The sequence below is a fragment of the Caretta caretta genome, chromosome 14 (genome assembly GCF_965140235.1).
Source record: "Caretta caretta isolate rCarCar2 chromosome 14, rCarCar1.hap1, whole genome shotgun sequence".
Taxonomy (NCBI): Eukaryota; Metazoa; Chordata; order Testudines; family Cheloniidae; genus Caretta; species Caretta caretta.
This window is the reverse complement of record NC_134219.1, coordinates 58,846-72,889: the sequence shown is the minus strand read 5'-3', so window position 1 is coordinate 72,889 and position 14,044 is coordinate 58,846. Positions and strand designations below refer to the sequence as shown.

Genomic DNA, 14,044 nt, shown 5'->3' with positions numbered 1-14,044 from the left:
CACGTGCCTGATTGCCTGAGAAACCTCTCCCACCACTTTACCCACATTTGACTTTCCAACACCAAACTGGTTTGCAATGGAGGTGTAGCAGCCTTGGGTAGCCAATTTCCAGACGGCTATAGCAACCTGCTTCTGGACCAGTAAGGGTGGCTTCATGCATGTCTTTACACTAGTGGGTTGGGGAAACTGTTCACTAAACTCCAGAAACAGCTTTCTTCATGCAAAAGTTCTGGAAACACTGCTGGTCATCCCAGGTCTGCATGATGATGTGATTCCATCAGTCTGTTCTTGTGGCCCTGCGCCAAAAGCACTAGTCTACATAGGGGGCATCAGCAGCTATATGGAATGTCATGAACAGCCTTAGCCAGTGAGAGGTCTGCCATGCCTGGGTACTCCCTCTCCTCCTCCTCGTGGTCCATCATAATCTCTTTCAGTTGCTTTTGGTGGGCCAAAAAACACTGCCACAATGTCCACCAGCGGTTCACGGAAGCTCTGCCCGTTTCCTGACACAGGAGGGAAAACAAAAGCAAAATAAGTTCCTGAAAAGGCACCTCCTCCATGATGCTGAGACCACACAGACCAAAAAGACTGATAAGCAAGACGTGTTGGTGGGATGTTCAAACTTGCAGGGTGGATGGTCAAGTTTTCCCGCAGTGCACTACAGTCAAAGGGCTAGAGCAGCTACATTTCAGGAAGGCACCAGGGAGTCTGGGATGTGGCTGGTTTGACTTAGGTCTGTGCGCTGAAGTATGGATCCTGGAGCCCCAGGTTCAAGCTCACGTTAGAAAAATCTTAATATAGGGTTAACAATCAATCAGTGTAGACTAACTCTGGACTTGCACTGCAGTGTAGACATACTATGATCCCAGAGAGTGACAGAAATTAGATTTTCGATGTAAAGAATTAAATGTAACACATTTTCACCTACAAGTTAAGGAATAAATTTACTAGAGAGTTTCAATAGTGATCTCATTTGAAAACTAACATCTTGCCACTTATTAATTCATAATGGGAAGTTCCAATTCCCCTTAAGATTTTATCCTTAGTGTAAGGAATGTACTAGTTGATTTGAACATCTCAGTATTTCTTCAAGCCAATGTTCTCTCTCTCTTTACTAAAGAAATGAAAAGGCACTGTAGAAAATCATCTTCAAGCTTTCAGACTGCACTCAAACACCAAAAGAAAGCTGGGCCCTCAGAAATGTTGTTTGAACACAGGGAGTCTAGGGTAGCACAGTCAAAATATACACTGTTAGTAAAGAAATCAAACTTAAAATATATAGCAGCTATCCTAAATAGAAGAATTCAATTCTTCCAATGGCCTCTTTGACTAAGTCAGCAATGTTCTCTACTTACAAATTTGAGCATGTTCCAGTCAAATACATAGTCATAGGAGAAGCCTTGTCGGTGGAACAGGTTTCTGAATAACTGTCTTAGATAAGAATAGTCTGGTTTGTCATCAAAACGCAAAGAGCGGCAGAAATTCAGGTATGTAGCAAACTCGGCTGTAACAAGAGAAATCTAGTTTACTAGCTTCATATTTAATTTTAAATAATTGTTCCAAAATTAATGTACTGTTTTCTGGGATAGTACAGTTTTATCATCCTTTTCTACATGTAACATTATCTTCCCAACAATTCCTTCAGACACATCGAGCAAACAAAAAGATGCAGCACCATTTTAGTTGCTAAGCTATTAATTTTTCCTGGGGCAACTGTAATATTTACACTGCCAAGTCTACAGAAATTTTAAAGCCTAAATACATTAAGATTTGGTTCAAGGATATAAATGTCACAGAATCCCCTGAACGAAAGGAAAAATCAAAACCATAATGCTAAGACTTGGAGGAGACAGTACTGTGTCTCAATGGCATGGAGATAGGGTGGAGCAAGGAAATGGTAGAAAACAAACTACTGAACGGACTCCATCTAAAAAGATGTGGGCATCAAAGGAAGGATTTGTGTGATATTCCATATTTCATCATCAATCACACAGTAGGTAGAGACTCTACTTGCCAGCAGCAGAGAACATGATCTGAAGGAAGAGTCCCCACCAATATAGCTGAAGGTGGGAGAGGAAAGAACAGGTTAGACTCCTACAGTAGCAACGAGCACAGTGGATAGGAAAGACTGTCTTATTTTGTGTGTGCCATTCACTGCTTCTGAATTTATATTGTACTTCTCAGGATAGGGCCAGTCTCTATTTATGTAAAATTCCATGGAAGAGTATTCAATTTTGCTATTGGACACATCTATGTACTAAAATGCAAAATGTGGCATAGCCTGCATCTACATAAAGGCAATAAACATGGGGAATGTTTAAAACATTGAATAAGCCACACTGAAATCATATCAAGTATCAGCTGGTAGCCATGTTAGTCTGTATCCACAAAAACAACAAGGAGTCCGGTGGAATCATGTAGTGTTCTGGATTTTTTAATACTTTAAACGTTTGGGTTTTTATATATATATATATATATATTAGGCTGTCAATCACAGTTAACTCGCGATTAACTCAAAATAATTTATCACGATTAATCGCACTTATAAACTATAGAATACCAATTGAAATTTATTAAACATTTGGATATTTTTCCTACATTTTCAATATTGATTTCAGTTACAACACAGAATACAAAGTGCACAGTGCTCACTTTATATTATTTTTTATTACAAATATATGTACTGAAAAATGATAAAAGAAATAGTTTTCAGAGTAGTATTTTTCAATTCACCTCATACAAGTACTGAAGTGCAATCTCTTTATCGTGAAAATGTAACTTACAAATGCAGATTTTTTTTGGTTACATAACTGCACTCAAACAAAACGGTGTAAACTTTAGAGCCTACAAGTCCATCCAGTCCTACTTCTTATTCTGCCAATCGTTAAGACAAACAGGTTTGTTTACATTGACAGGAGATATTGCTGCCTGCTTCTTATTTACAATGTCACCTGAAAGTGAGAACAAGTGTTCATTCGCATGGCACTTCTGCAGCCGATGTTGCAAGGTATTTACATGTCAGATATGCTAAACATTCATATGCCCCTTCATGCTTGGGCCACCATTCCAAAGGACATGCTTCCATGCTGATGATGCTCGTTAAAAAAATAATGCGTCAATTAAATTTGTGACTGTACTCCTTCATGGGAGAATTGTATGTCTCCTGCTCTGTTTTACCTGCATTCATTTCATGTTATAGCAGTCTCGATGATGACCCAGCACATGTTCGTTTTAAGAACACTTTCACAACAGATTTGACAAAACACAAAAGGCACCGATGTGAGATTTCTAAAAGTAGCTACAGCACTTCTCCACGTGGGCACCAATGATACTGCCAAGAATGACCTTGAGCGGATCACTGTGGACTACGTGGCTCTGGGAAGAAGGATAAAGGAGTTTGAGGCGCAAGTGGTGTTCTCGTCCATCCTCCCCGTGGAAGGAAAAGGCCTGGGTAGGGACCGTCGAATAGTGGAAGTCAACGAATGGCTACACAGGTGGTGTCGGAGAGAAGGCTTTGGATTCTTTGACCATGGGATGGTGTTCCATGAAGGAGGAGTGCTGGGCAGAGACGGGCTCCACCTTACGAAGAGAGGGAAGAGCATCTTTGCGAGCAGGCTGGCTAACCTAGTGAGGAGGGCTTTAAACTAGGTTCACCGGGGGAAGGAGACCAAAGCCCTGAGGTAAGTGGGAAAGCGGGATACCGGGAGGAAGCACAGGCAGGAATGTCTGTGAGGGGAGGGCTCCTGCCTCATACTGAGAATGAGGGGCGATCAGCAGGTTATCTCAAGTGCTTATATACGAATGCACAAAGCCTTGGAAACAAGCAGGGAGAACTGGAGGTCCTGGTGATGTCAAGGAATTATGACGTGACTGGAATAACAGAGACTTGGTGGGATAACTCACATGACTGGAGTACTGTCATGGACGGTTATAAACTGTTCAGGAAGGACAGGCAGGGCAGAAAAGGTGGGGGAGTAGCACTGTATGTAAGGGAGCAGTATGACTGCTCAGAGCTCCGGTACGATACTGCAGAAAAACCTGAGTGTCTCTGGATTAAGTTTAGAAGTGTGAGCAACAGGAGTGATGTAGTGGTGGGAGTCTGCTATAGACCACCGGACCAGGGGGATGAGGTGGATGAGGCTTTCTTCCGGCAGCTCACGGAAGCTACTAGATCGCATGCCCTGGTTCTCATGGGTGACTTTAATTTTCCTGATATCTGCTGGGAGAGCAGTACAGCGGTGCATAGACAATCCAGGAAGTTTTTGGAAAGCGTAGGGGACAATTTCCTGGTGCAAGTGCTAGAGGAGCCAACTAGGGGGGGAGCTTTTCTTGACCTGCTGCTCACAAACCGGGAAGAATTAGTAGGGGAAGCAAAAGTGGATGGGAATCTGGAAGGCAGTGACCATGAGTTGGTTGAGTTCAGGATCCTGACACAGGGAAGAAAGGTAAGCAGCAGGATACGGACCCTGGACTTCAGGAAAGCAGACTTCGACTCCCTCAGGGAACGGATGGGTAGGATCCCCTGGGGGACTAACATGAAGGGGAAAGGAGTCCAGGAGAGCTGGCTGTATTTCAAGGAATCCCTGTTGAGGTTACAGGGACAAACCATCCCGATGTGTCGAAAGAATAGTAAATATGGCAGGTGACCAGCTTGGCTTAACGGTGAAATCATAGCGGATCTTAAACATAAAAAAGAAGCTTACAAAAAGTGGAAGGTTGGACATATGACCAGGGAAGAGTATAAAAATATTGCTCGGGCATGTAGGAATGAAATTAGGAGGGCCAAATCGCACCTGGAGCTGCAGCTAGCGGGAGATGTTAAGAGTAACAAGAAGGGTTTCTTCAGGTATGTTAGCAACAAGAAGAAAGCCAAGGAAAGTGTGGGCCCCTTAATGAATGAGGGAGGCAACCTAGTGACAGAGGATGTGGAAAAAGCTAATGTACTCAATGCTTTGTTTGCCTCTGTCTTCATGAACAAGGTCAGCTCCCAGACTGCTGTGCTGGGCATCACAACATGGGGAATAGATGGCCAGCCCTCTGTGGAGAAAGGGGTGGTTAGGGACTATTTAGAAAAACTGGACGTGCACAAGTCCATGGGGCCGGATAAGTTGCATCCGAGAGTGCTAAAGGAACTGGCGGCTGTGATTGCAGAGCCATTGGCCATTATCTTTGAAAACTCATGGTGAACGGGGGAAGTCCCGGATGACTGGAAAAAGGCTAATGTAATGCCAATCTTTAAAAAAGGGAAGGAGGAGGATCCTGGGAACTACAGGCCAGTAAGCCTCACTTCAGTCCCCAGAAAAATCATGGAGCAGGTCCTCAAAGAATCAATCCTGAAGCACTTACACGAGAGGAAAGTGATCAGGAACAGTCAGCATGGATTCACCAAGGGCAAGTCATGCCTGACTAATCTAATCGCCTTCTATGATGAGATTACTGGTTTTGTGGATGAAGGGAAAGCAGTGGATGTATTGTTTCTTGACTTTAGCAAAGCTTTTGACACGGTCTCCCACAGTATTCTTGTCAGCAAGTTAAGGAAGTATGGGCTGGATGAATGCACTATAAGGTGGGTAGAAAGTTGGCTAGATTGTCGGGCTCAACGGGTAGTGATCGATGGCTCCATGTCTAGTTGGCAGCCGGTGTCAAGTGGAGTGCCCCAGGGGTCGGTCCTGGGGCCGGTTTTCTTCAATATCTTCATAAATGATCTGGAGGATGGTGTGGATTGCACTCTCAGCAAATTTGCGGATGATACTAAACTGGGAGGAGTAGTAGATACGCTGGAGGGCAGGGATAGGATACAGAGGGACCTAGAAAAATTGGAGGATTGGGCCAAAAGAAATCTGATGAGGTTCAATAAGGATAAGTGCAGGGTCCTGCACTTAGGACGGAAGAACCCAATGCACAGCTACAGACTAGGGACCGAATGGCTAGGCAGCAGTTCTGCGGAAAAGGACCTAGGGGTGACAGTGGACGAGAAGCTGGATATGAGTCAGCAGTGTGCCCTTGTTGCCAAGAAGGCCAATGGCATTTTGGGATGTAGAAGTAGGGGCATAGCGAGCAGATCGAGGGACGTGATCGTCCCCCTCTATTCGATATTGGTGAGGCCTCATCTGGAGTACTGTGTCCAGTTTTGGGTCCCACACTACAAGAAGGATGTGGAGAAATTGGAGAGAGTCCAGCGAAGGGCAACAAAAATGATTAGGGGTCTGGAACACATGACTTATGAGGAGAGGCTGAGGGAACTGGGATTGTTTAGTCTGCAGAAGAGAAGAATGAGGGGGGATTTGATAGCTGCTTTCAACTACCTGAGAGGTGGTTCCAGAGAGGATGGTTCTAGACTATTCTCAGTGGTGGAAGAGGACAGGACAAGGAGTAATGGTCTCAAGTTGCAGGGAGGGGGAGGTTTAGGTTGGATATTAGGAAAAACTTTTTCACTAGGAGGGTGGTGAAACACTGGAATGCGTTGCCTAGGGAGGTGGTGGAATCTCCTTCCTTAGAAGTTTTTAAGGTCAGGCTTGACAAAGCCCTGGCTGGGATGATTTAATTGGGTATGGGTCCTGCTTTTGAGCAGGGGGTTGGACTAGATGACCTCCTGAGGTCCCTTCCAACCCTGATATTCTATGATTCTATGACCCAAGGTTTAAGAATCTGAAGTGTCGTCCAAAATCTGAGAGGGATGAGGTCTGGAGCATGCTTTTAGAAGTCTTAAAAGAGCAAGACTCTGATGCAGAAACTACAGAACCCAAACCACCAAAGAAGAAAATCAACCTTTTGCTGGTGGCATCTGACTCAGATGATGGAAATGAACATTCATCAGTCTGCACTGCTTTCGATCGTTACCAAGCAGAACCCATCATCAGCATGAAAGCATGTCCTCTGGAATGGTGGTTGAAGCATGAAGGGACATATGAATCTTTAGAAAAGGAATTCTCAAACAGTGGGTTGTGACCACTCAGGTGGTCGCGAGGTTATTACGTGGGAGGGTTGCAAGCTGTCAGCCTCCATCCCAAGCCCCACTTTGCCTCCAGCATTTATAATGGTGTTAAATATGTTTAAGAGTGTTTTTAATTTATAAGGGGGAGGGGGGGTCGCACTCAGAGGCTTGCTATGTGAAAGGGGTCACCAATACAAAAGTTTGAGAACCACTGCTTTAGCACATCTGGCACGTAAATATCTTGCAACACCAGCTACAGCAGTGCCATGCGAATGCCTGTTCTCACTTTCAGGTGACATTGTAAACAAGAAGCAGGCAGCATTATCTCCTGAAAATTGTAACCAATCTTGTTTGTCTGAGTGACTGGCTGACCAAAAAGTAGGACTGAGTGGACTTGTAGGCTCTAAAGTTTTACATTGTTTTATTTTTTAATGCAGTTATTTGTCTGTACGTAATTCTACATTTGTAAGTTCAACTTTCATGATAAAGAGATTGCACTACAGTACTTGTATGAGATGAACTGAAATATACTTTTTACAGTGCAAATATTTGTAATAAAAAATAAATATAAAGTGAGCACTGTACACTTTGTATTCTGTGTTGTAACTGAAATTAATATATTTGAAAAAGTAGTAAACATCCAAACGTATTTAAAATAAATAGTATTCTATTGTTAACAGCACGATTCATTTTTTTAATTGCTTGACAGCCCCAGTATATATACACACACACACACTAGGGCTACACCCTCCATGCAATACATTAAATTATACATACACACAGTGGCAGAGTTAACGTTCCTTAAGAACTTTAGACTGTAAGATTCCCATTTTTTATATTTTCAACCATAATGTTGCATTCACATTGTATTTAATTTTAAGGAAACAAAGCTGACAACTTGAATGGTACAGAGAAGATAGATCAGGATCTTCTGTTGCCTCTTGTAACACAAGAACAAAGGGACATTCAATTAAATTGAAAGGTGGCAAAAGTCAAAACATATGAAAAGAAATATCTTTTTCACACAACTCCAACTGTGGAAGTGTCACCATAGGCAGTTGTTGAGGCCAAGAACTTAGCAAGATTCAAAGACTGGACATTTATACGGCTAACAAAAATGTTCACATTTTTAGTTAATGATAAAACAAACTGTGGAAGAGATTAAACCTTGTGTGTCAGGGTTTAAATCATTTTTTAACTGCCGGAGATTAGGAAGATAACTAAATTTTTGGGGGAACAGGCAGCGTGACTGGGTAGATCAAATGTGGGGGAAAACACCGGCCTAATGTAAGGTTTCTTGCATTTTCCTCTGAGGCATTTGGTGTTGGCCACTGTCAGAGACAGGATACTGGATCAGATGGATCATATAGTCAATCCAGTATGGTAATTCCTATTCTCCATGTTCCCAAGTACAGCAGGTACTATTGGTGCATCTGACTTTGCAATCCAGCCTATTCAAACAAAGGGATGAAAACCTTGAACTGGTCAACTCCTATAAATAATTATTTTTGTCTATCTTCATACAGCACAGCATTTTTACAAGAGCACAAAGTATGATAAAAGTACAGTCAGGAGACCTGGAGAGACCGCTTTCAATCCCAAAGTCCCAGTGAATACACATTCAAAAAAAATATAAAATTGAAGGTGAGGAGAGCTGGTCAAGGGACAGAGAGAGGTCCTGTCAAGCAAGTGTGATGTCCATGTACATAAACATTTAGCCCATCATGGAGTTTGATATGCCTATTTATGAACAGATGTCAAAGTAATCACTAAATTAATATAGCTTAAAACTTAAATAGCAATAGAACCTACTATTCAATGTCAAGTAAAAAAAAAAAGCTAACTTTGTCAATACACCATCAAAAGGATAACTTACAAGGATATCCTTTACACAAAACCTCAATGGGTGTAGACATTTTCTTTTCACTGATACGTTCATATTTCTGTCTTTTTGTTGCTGCCTTCAGTCCCTGCCATGGGAGGGAGCCCAGGTTAAAATACATCAGTACATAGCCCAAGGACTCCAAGTCATCTCTGCGAGACTGCTCTACAAGAGTATAAAAGTGGAGTTGTTAGATTTGATGTTCTGATGTGAAGGTACAAAAATGTTTATGCCACAAACTGTCACTGAAAGCCTTACAAATACATAATATATGGCTAAAGGTCAGTAAGTCCATCTTAAATTTGCCAATAATTAGAAACAGTTATCCCTCTTGCAGTTATGCAAAAACTTGCTAATTCCTTGGAACCATTAGTTTCCTGCTTTTATTCCTACCTGCAGACATAAGCCTAAAGAAATCACACACATAAGCCCAAGTTAACCACCCCCACTATTGTTATTTCTTTTCTTTCTTCCTGAGATTCAGGGTTTCAACATCTTAAACTCTATTGGGAGGATGGCCAGAAATGAGATAGGGCTATTATGTCAGAAGGTGTTAAATGGTTCTTATCAATCAGTTATTTGATTTATAGACAATTGCAGAGGTGTCTGAATTTGTGGCTCTGCTAAATAGGAGGCAGGGACTCTGTGTGCCTCTCCTCCCCCCACATTTGCACCCTTTCAGTTTTCTAATTTCCCCCCCAAACATCAACAGGGTTCTGCATATTGTTGCCTAAAATATTTCCTGAAATTTTGGAATTTATTGGATGCAGCATTCAAAAGTTATTGCATGACAAATAGGCAGCATCAAGTTGAGTGTAAGCCTTGCAAGCTCAGCCAATAGTACATATCAATGCACCAGCTACAAAAGAATTATCTGCTTGCTAAAAGGATTTATCCAGACTGTATATTTCATTAACTGAATACTCAAAATGACAGATACATATTTTGCTAGACAGAAAGCAATCTTCCTCCAGCTCACCAATTCCAAGATGAGTGTTTATAGATGCATAACGGGCAGTTCCTGTTAAGTTTTTATTTTCACGATATGGAATGTGCTGGTGAGTTCGAGCATCCCGATACTTCTTGGCTAACCCAAAGTCTATTATGTAGACCAGATTGCCTTTCTTTCCCAGACCCATCAGGAAGTTATCAGGTTTTACATCTCGGTGGATGAAGTTCTTAGAGTGGATATATTCAATTCGACTAATCTAGATACAGAGAAGAAATTAATTCAAGAGACATTGTGCATGAATTTCTGTTACTAGAAAAAGTCTTAAAAACAAATTTCTTTACCTGTTTTATCATTTAAAATATCAGATTATTAAAAGAAATGGATTTTACAAACAGCTTACTTTTCACTATATTGTTTTCATATCTTTCTCCAGTTCCCTCACCTTAGTAAATTTCACGTTTGTTTCTACTCAGCTTCACTTTCTGGCTCTTTTGCACTAGCACAATGTAACAATGTCTAGATAGTAAACAATTCAGAAGAATATTTAAATTCCAATAAAAACTGTTTTAATTTAAACATTCATCAAAATTATTGATTTAAAGTTTTGCATTTACAAAAATAAACCTAATTTTGAGTGTTACAACCTTTAAAAGAGATCACAAACCCCACCCACCTCTGAATTCCTGAAAAGGGATATAGCTGAGTAAACGCTCTTTGAAAACCTTAATATGACAAGTAGATTTCATCATCAAGAGCGTGAAAGCAATTTCCTACCATTTGGTCAGCAAGCAACAGGACTGTCTTCAGACTGAATTTCCTTGAACAAAAATTGAATAGATCTTCAAGGCTTGGTCCCAACAACTCCATCACCATTACATTATAGTCTCCTTCAGCTCCACACCATTTAATTGTGGGAATACCCACTAGAACAGAGAAAAATAGTTTATTCACAGTGCTTTTCATCTGAGTTTCTATAGGTCATGAACATGGATCTTCAAGACCCTTAAAACAGATTTAAAAAACACATTATTCTGTAAAATTTTAAATATTCCCAATGAAGACTATTTTGTGTTTCCAGTGATGTATAATATTTTACACTATGTAAAGGATTTTTGAGAACATAAACCTAAGATTCTGCAGAAGGACTAACAAAATTTCTAACAGGAGATATCTAAACTTACATCCTCCTCTTTCAAAAAAAAGAGCTGACACACATTTTGTGCTTAGCATGTAATCCCATACATTGGTGCTTTGTTGGATCAGGGCCTTAGACAACATTTCATATATTCATACAGTCCCTATAAGGGGGTAAATAGCTCCATTATACAGGTGGGGAGCCTGTGACAAGTAAGTGACGGAGGCAAAGTGACAGAGTGTGCTTGTCAGAACAAGCTTTAGAACTCAATTTCCTGGTTTCCAGAACCATGATCATGTCACAATAAAAACATTTATCTGGGCTTAGTGTTTGAAATGGATTGTATTTATTTATTTAAGGCAGTTAACAATAAAACTAAGTTAACTATATGTTTAGGCCCCAAACCTCTGTTGAGATCGGCTAGCATAATCCTCTGTGCCGGGGCAGCATTCCACTGAAGTCAGTAAGACGTCAGTATTTTTACCTACCACAGGACGGCATGTGGTGGCTACTAAAATTCATGTCCTACTCTGCTACTCCTCATCTTAGGAGGTCAAAATTATTTAAGAAGTGAGGGAATTCTCCCAGTCTAGTTCTAAGAAGCTAAAAACACAGAAGTGAGAATACTAGCAGTTGGCATCTTTAGTTATTTTTTTTTTCTGTTTATATACATTTGTGTTCTGTCTGAAGGTAATTTTTGGAGGTAAAAACTTGACATTTTATAAAAATTCAAAATATTTAAGATGGAAGAACATCAGAAAAATTTAAAAGCTGAGAACCATCTCTTTTAAACTTTTAAAAAACTGAACATAGAAAAGGAGCTAAATTTTAACATTTTTCTGAGTTGTGTTGACTAGATTAGTGAATGGTAGTGTTGGGGGCAAATCCTCGAACACAGAAAAACTGAAGGAAACCTCCCTCATCTCCAAAAGGGAACCTGAACACTAACGTATCTGATATCTATGAACACAGACAAAAATACTCTTATTAGCAGAAACTTAAGTTTACCTCCTCCCTGCATCATTTTGTAGATTTTACTCTCTATGTGGAGCTGAGGATGCTTGGTTTTCACACATTCCAATTTGATGGCAACCTCTTCACCGGCAGCAATGTCTGTTCCTAAAAACAGAAAAGGACAATCGATATAGAAAAGCAAGATATTTCTTTCCAAATGTGTTTCCTGTATGGAAATTGATAATTTCAATTAAACAAGACACTGACAGACTGTTCTATAATGATCATATGACAGACTGACAATATCCTGAGTGAACCTTATGGAATTAAAATAAACTTTACTGAATAAAGTTAAACCGTATTGAGTTAGGGTTAACATTTTTGGAGTACATTGTATTAAAAATGCTATTGTATATGTGTTATTGTGGCACTGTATGTACCTTCTCTAATAGGGAGGGGGATGCTAATCTAGTTCCTCCATTATTTGTCCTTTGAAGCAATACCATGGAGAGGTACCCATATACTAGTTCAAACTGGATTCTCCATTAACCAAGAGACAACTAAAGGGTTTTTGGATAAATAGGCTGGTTATAAACTGGCCCATGGCAGAGGACCCCAATCCTTAGGGTAGGGTTGGAAGGACTTGGCCTACTGAGGCCTCATGAGACTGGGTGTTTATTCTGAGCTGAAGCTGTAATGAACTGGTAACCACAAAGAATCCTATGGGGTTGGGAGGCAGAGGTTGTTGAAGGACTGCTCCTGCCAGAATCTAAATTAGGGTGAACCTTGGTAAGCTTATTAACGTTCATATAGGTTTTTTTTATTGTTTTCTCTGTAATGCTTTTTAACTTAAGAATAATGTGGGCTTGAATAGGAAGTGCTGTGTGGTACCTCATAACTTTAGCAATTGCACCTATTAACTGTTTCTGAAGAGAAAGCAAGCAGATGTTCTTGGGAAACCTGTCTGTGCTGGGAACAACAGTGAAGGCAGGAACTTCCCATTCTTGGTTCTGGTATTGCTACAGTTTCTACCCCAATATTAGAAGTGTCAGTGTATAACTGAAATGTTTTATCAAAAGTATGTTGGATCAAAACAGGCCTTTTCTTTGTAAGGTTCATTATGGAAGTAACAACATCACTGAATCCCTTTACAAACCCAAGGTAAAACTTGGTTAGACCAATAGTAGATTGGATCTGCTCTTGCAGCATAATTCCTGTATGTTTCATATTACCTTGCCATGAGCCAATGAAAATAGCTAATTTACTCATACAAACTCTGGCAAATGTTTGGAGCCCAATTAACATCAAGTCAATGTAGATATTAATGTTCTCCATAGCATAGGAATCTTGGCATTTAGCCAGGAAAGCAATATGGTAATGTGCCTCAGTTTCCCTTTTTATACAGCACATTAGATCTGAAATGTCTTTTCTGCTGAGATAAGTTCCAAGACTGGTTATAGGCACTAGCTTTGAAATATCAGTATCACAAGGCCTTTTAACATAAAGTGTGTTCTTATGTATCACTCTTAATGTGTTCAAGGATTTTTCCAAAAGATTAGGCACATCATATATTTTTACAGTTCTTGGTATCAGCCACACATTAGTTACAAGAGTTAACATTAGCATTAATATTAACATCAAATCTATTATAAGCATATATTTACAAACATTTTTGTTATGCCATGCCTTTGGCTCAATACCATTGGGGTTTTGGCATTTTAGGGTTAACCTGTGGCTTCCATTTGCAAGACTAAGTTTTTTCCTTCCTCCCTGTTCCAGAGGGTCAAAATCTGAGCTCTCTTGTGTAACAGAATCCATTGGCTGGCTGGGTATGTCCTCTTTGCTAACAGCTACAGGTAAGTCTTTCTCCCCTCAGTCAGTCAGGTAATTTACAACAACGGACACTAGCTTGTTTACTCATTTTCAGATTCTTAACCTTTACCAATTCCAAGGCTGGACTCAGTCTTAAAGAGATACCATTCATTTTCACTAGCACGTTGGAAGGACAAAAGAACCTTGAGTCTATTACCAACCTCTGCTTTCACATGGAATCAGATGTTGAGTCCACTTTGGCCTGGGCTACACTGCGGGGGAGTTTGAACTAAGATACGCAACTTCAGCTACGCGAATAGCATAGCTGAAGTCAAAGTATCTTAGTTCGACTTACCTGGCCATCCTCACGGCGGC

The 14,044-nt window shown here is 40.5% G+C and overlaps 1 protein-coding gene across 4 annotated transcripts in view; it reads right to left on the bottom strand.

Annotated features, from left to right (window-relative positions):
- The window catches only part of CSNK1D (casein kinase 1 delta), a 103,960-nt gene that overhangs the window by 68,459 nt on the left and 21,457 nt on the right, over positions 1–14,044 (bottom strand). For all 4 annotated transcript variants that reach the window (XM_048817235.2, XM_048817233.2, XM_048817232.2 and 1 more), the window contains exons 2-6: positions 11,912–12,022; positions 10,543–10,691; positions 9,796–10,024; positions 8,811–8,981; positions 1,356–1,504 (exon numbers count right to left, since the gene is read on the bottom strand). In XM_048817235.2, the coding sequence (XP_048673192.1) occupies positions 1,356–1,504; positions 8,811–8,981; positions 9,796–10,024; positions 10,543–10,691; positions 11,912–12,022 (809 nt within the window). The remainder of the gene's footprint in view (positions 1–1,355; positions 1,505–8,810; positions 8,982–9,795; positions 10,025–10,542; positions 10,692–11,911; positions 12,023–14,044) is intronic.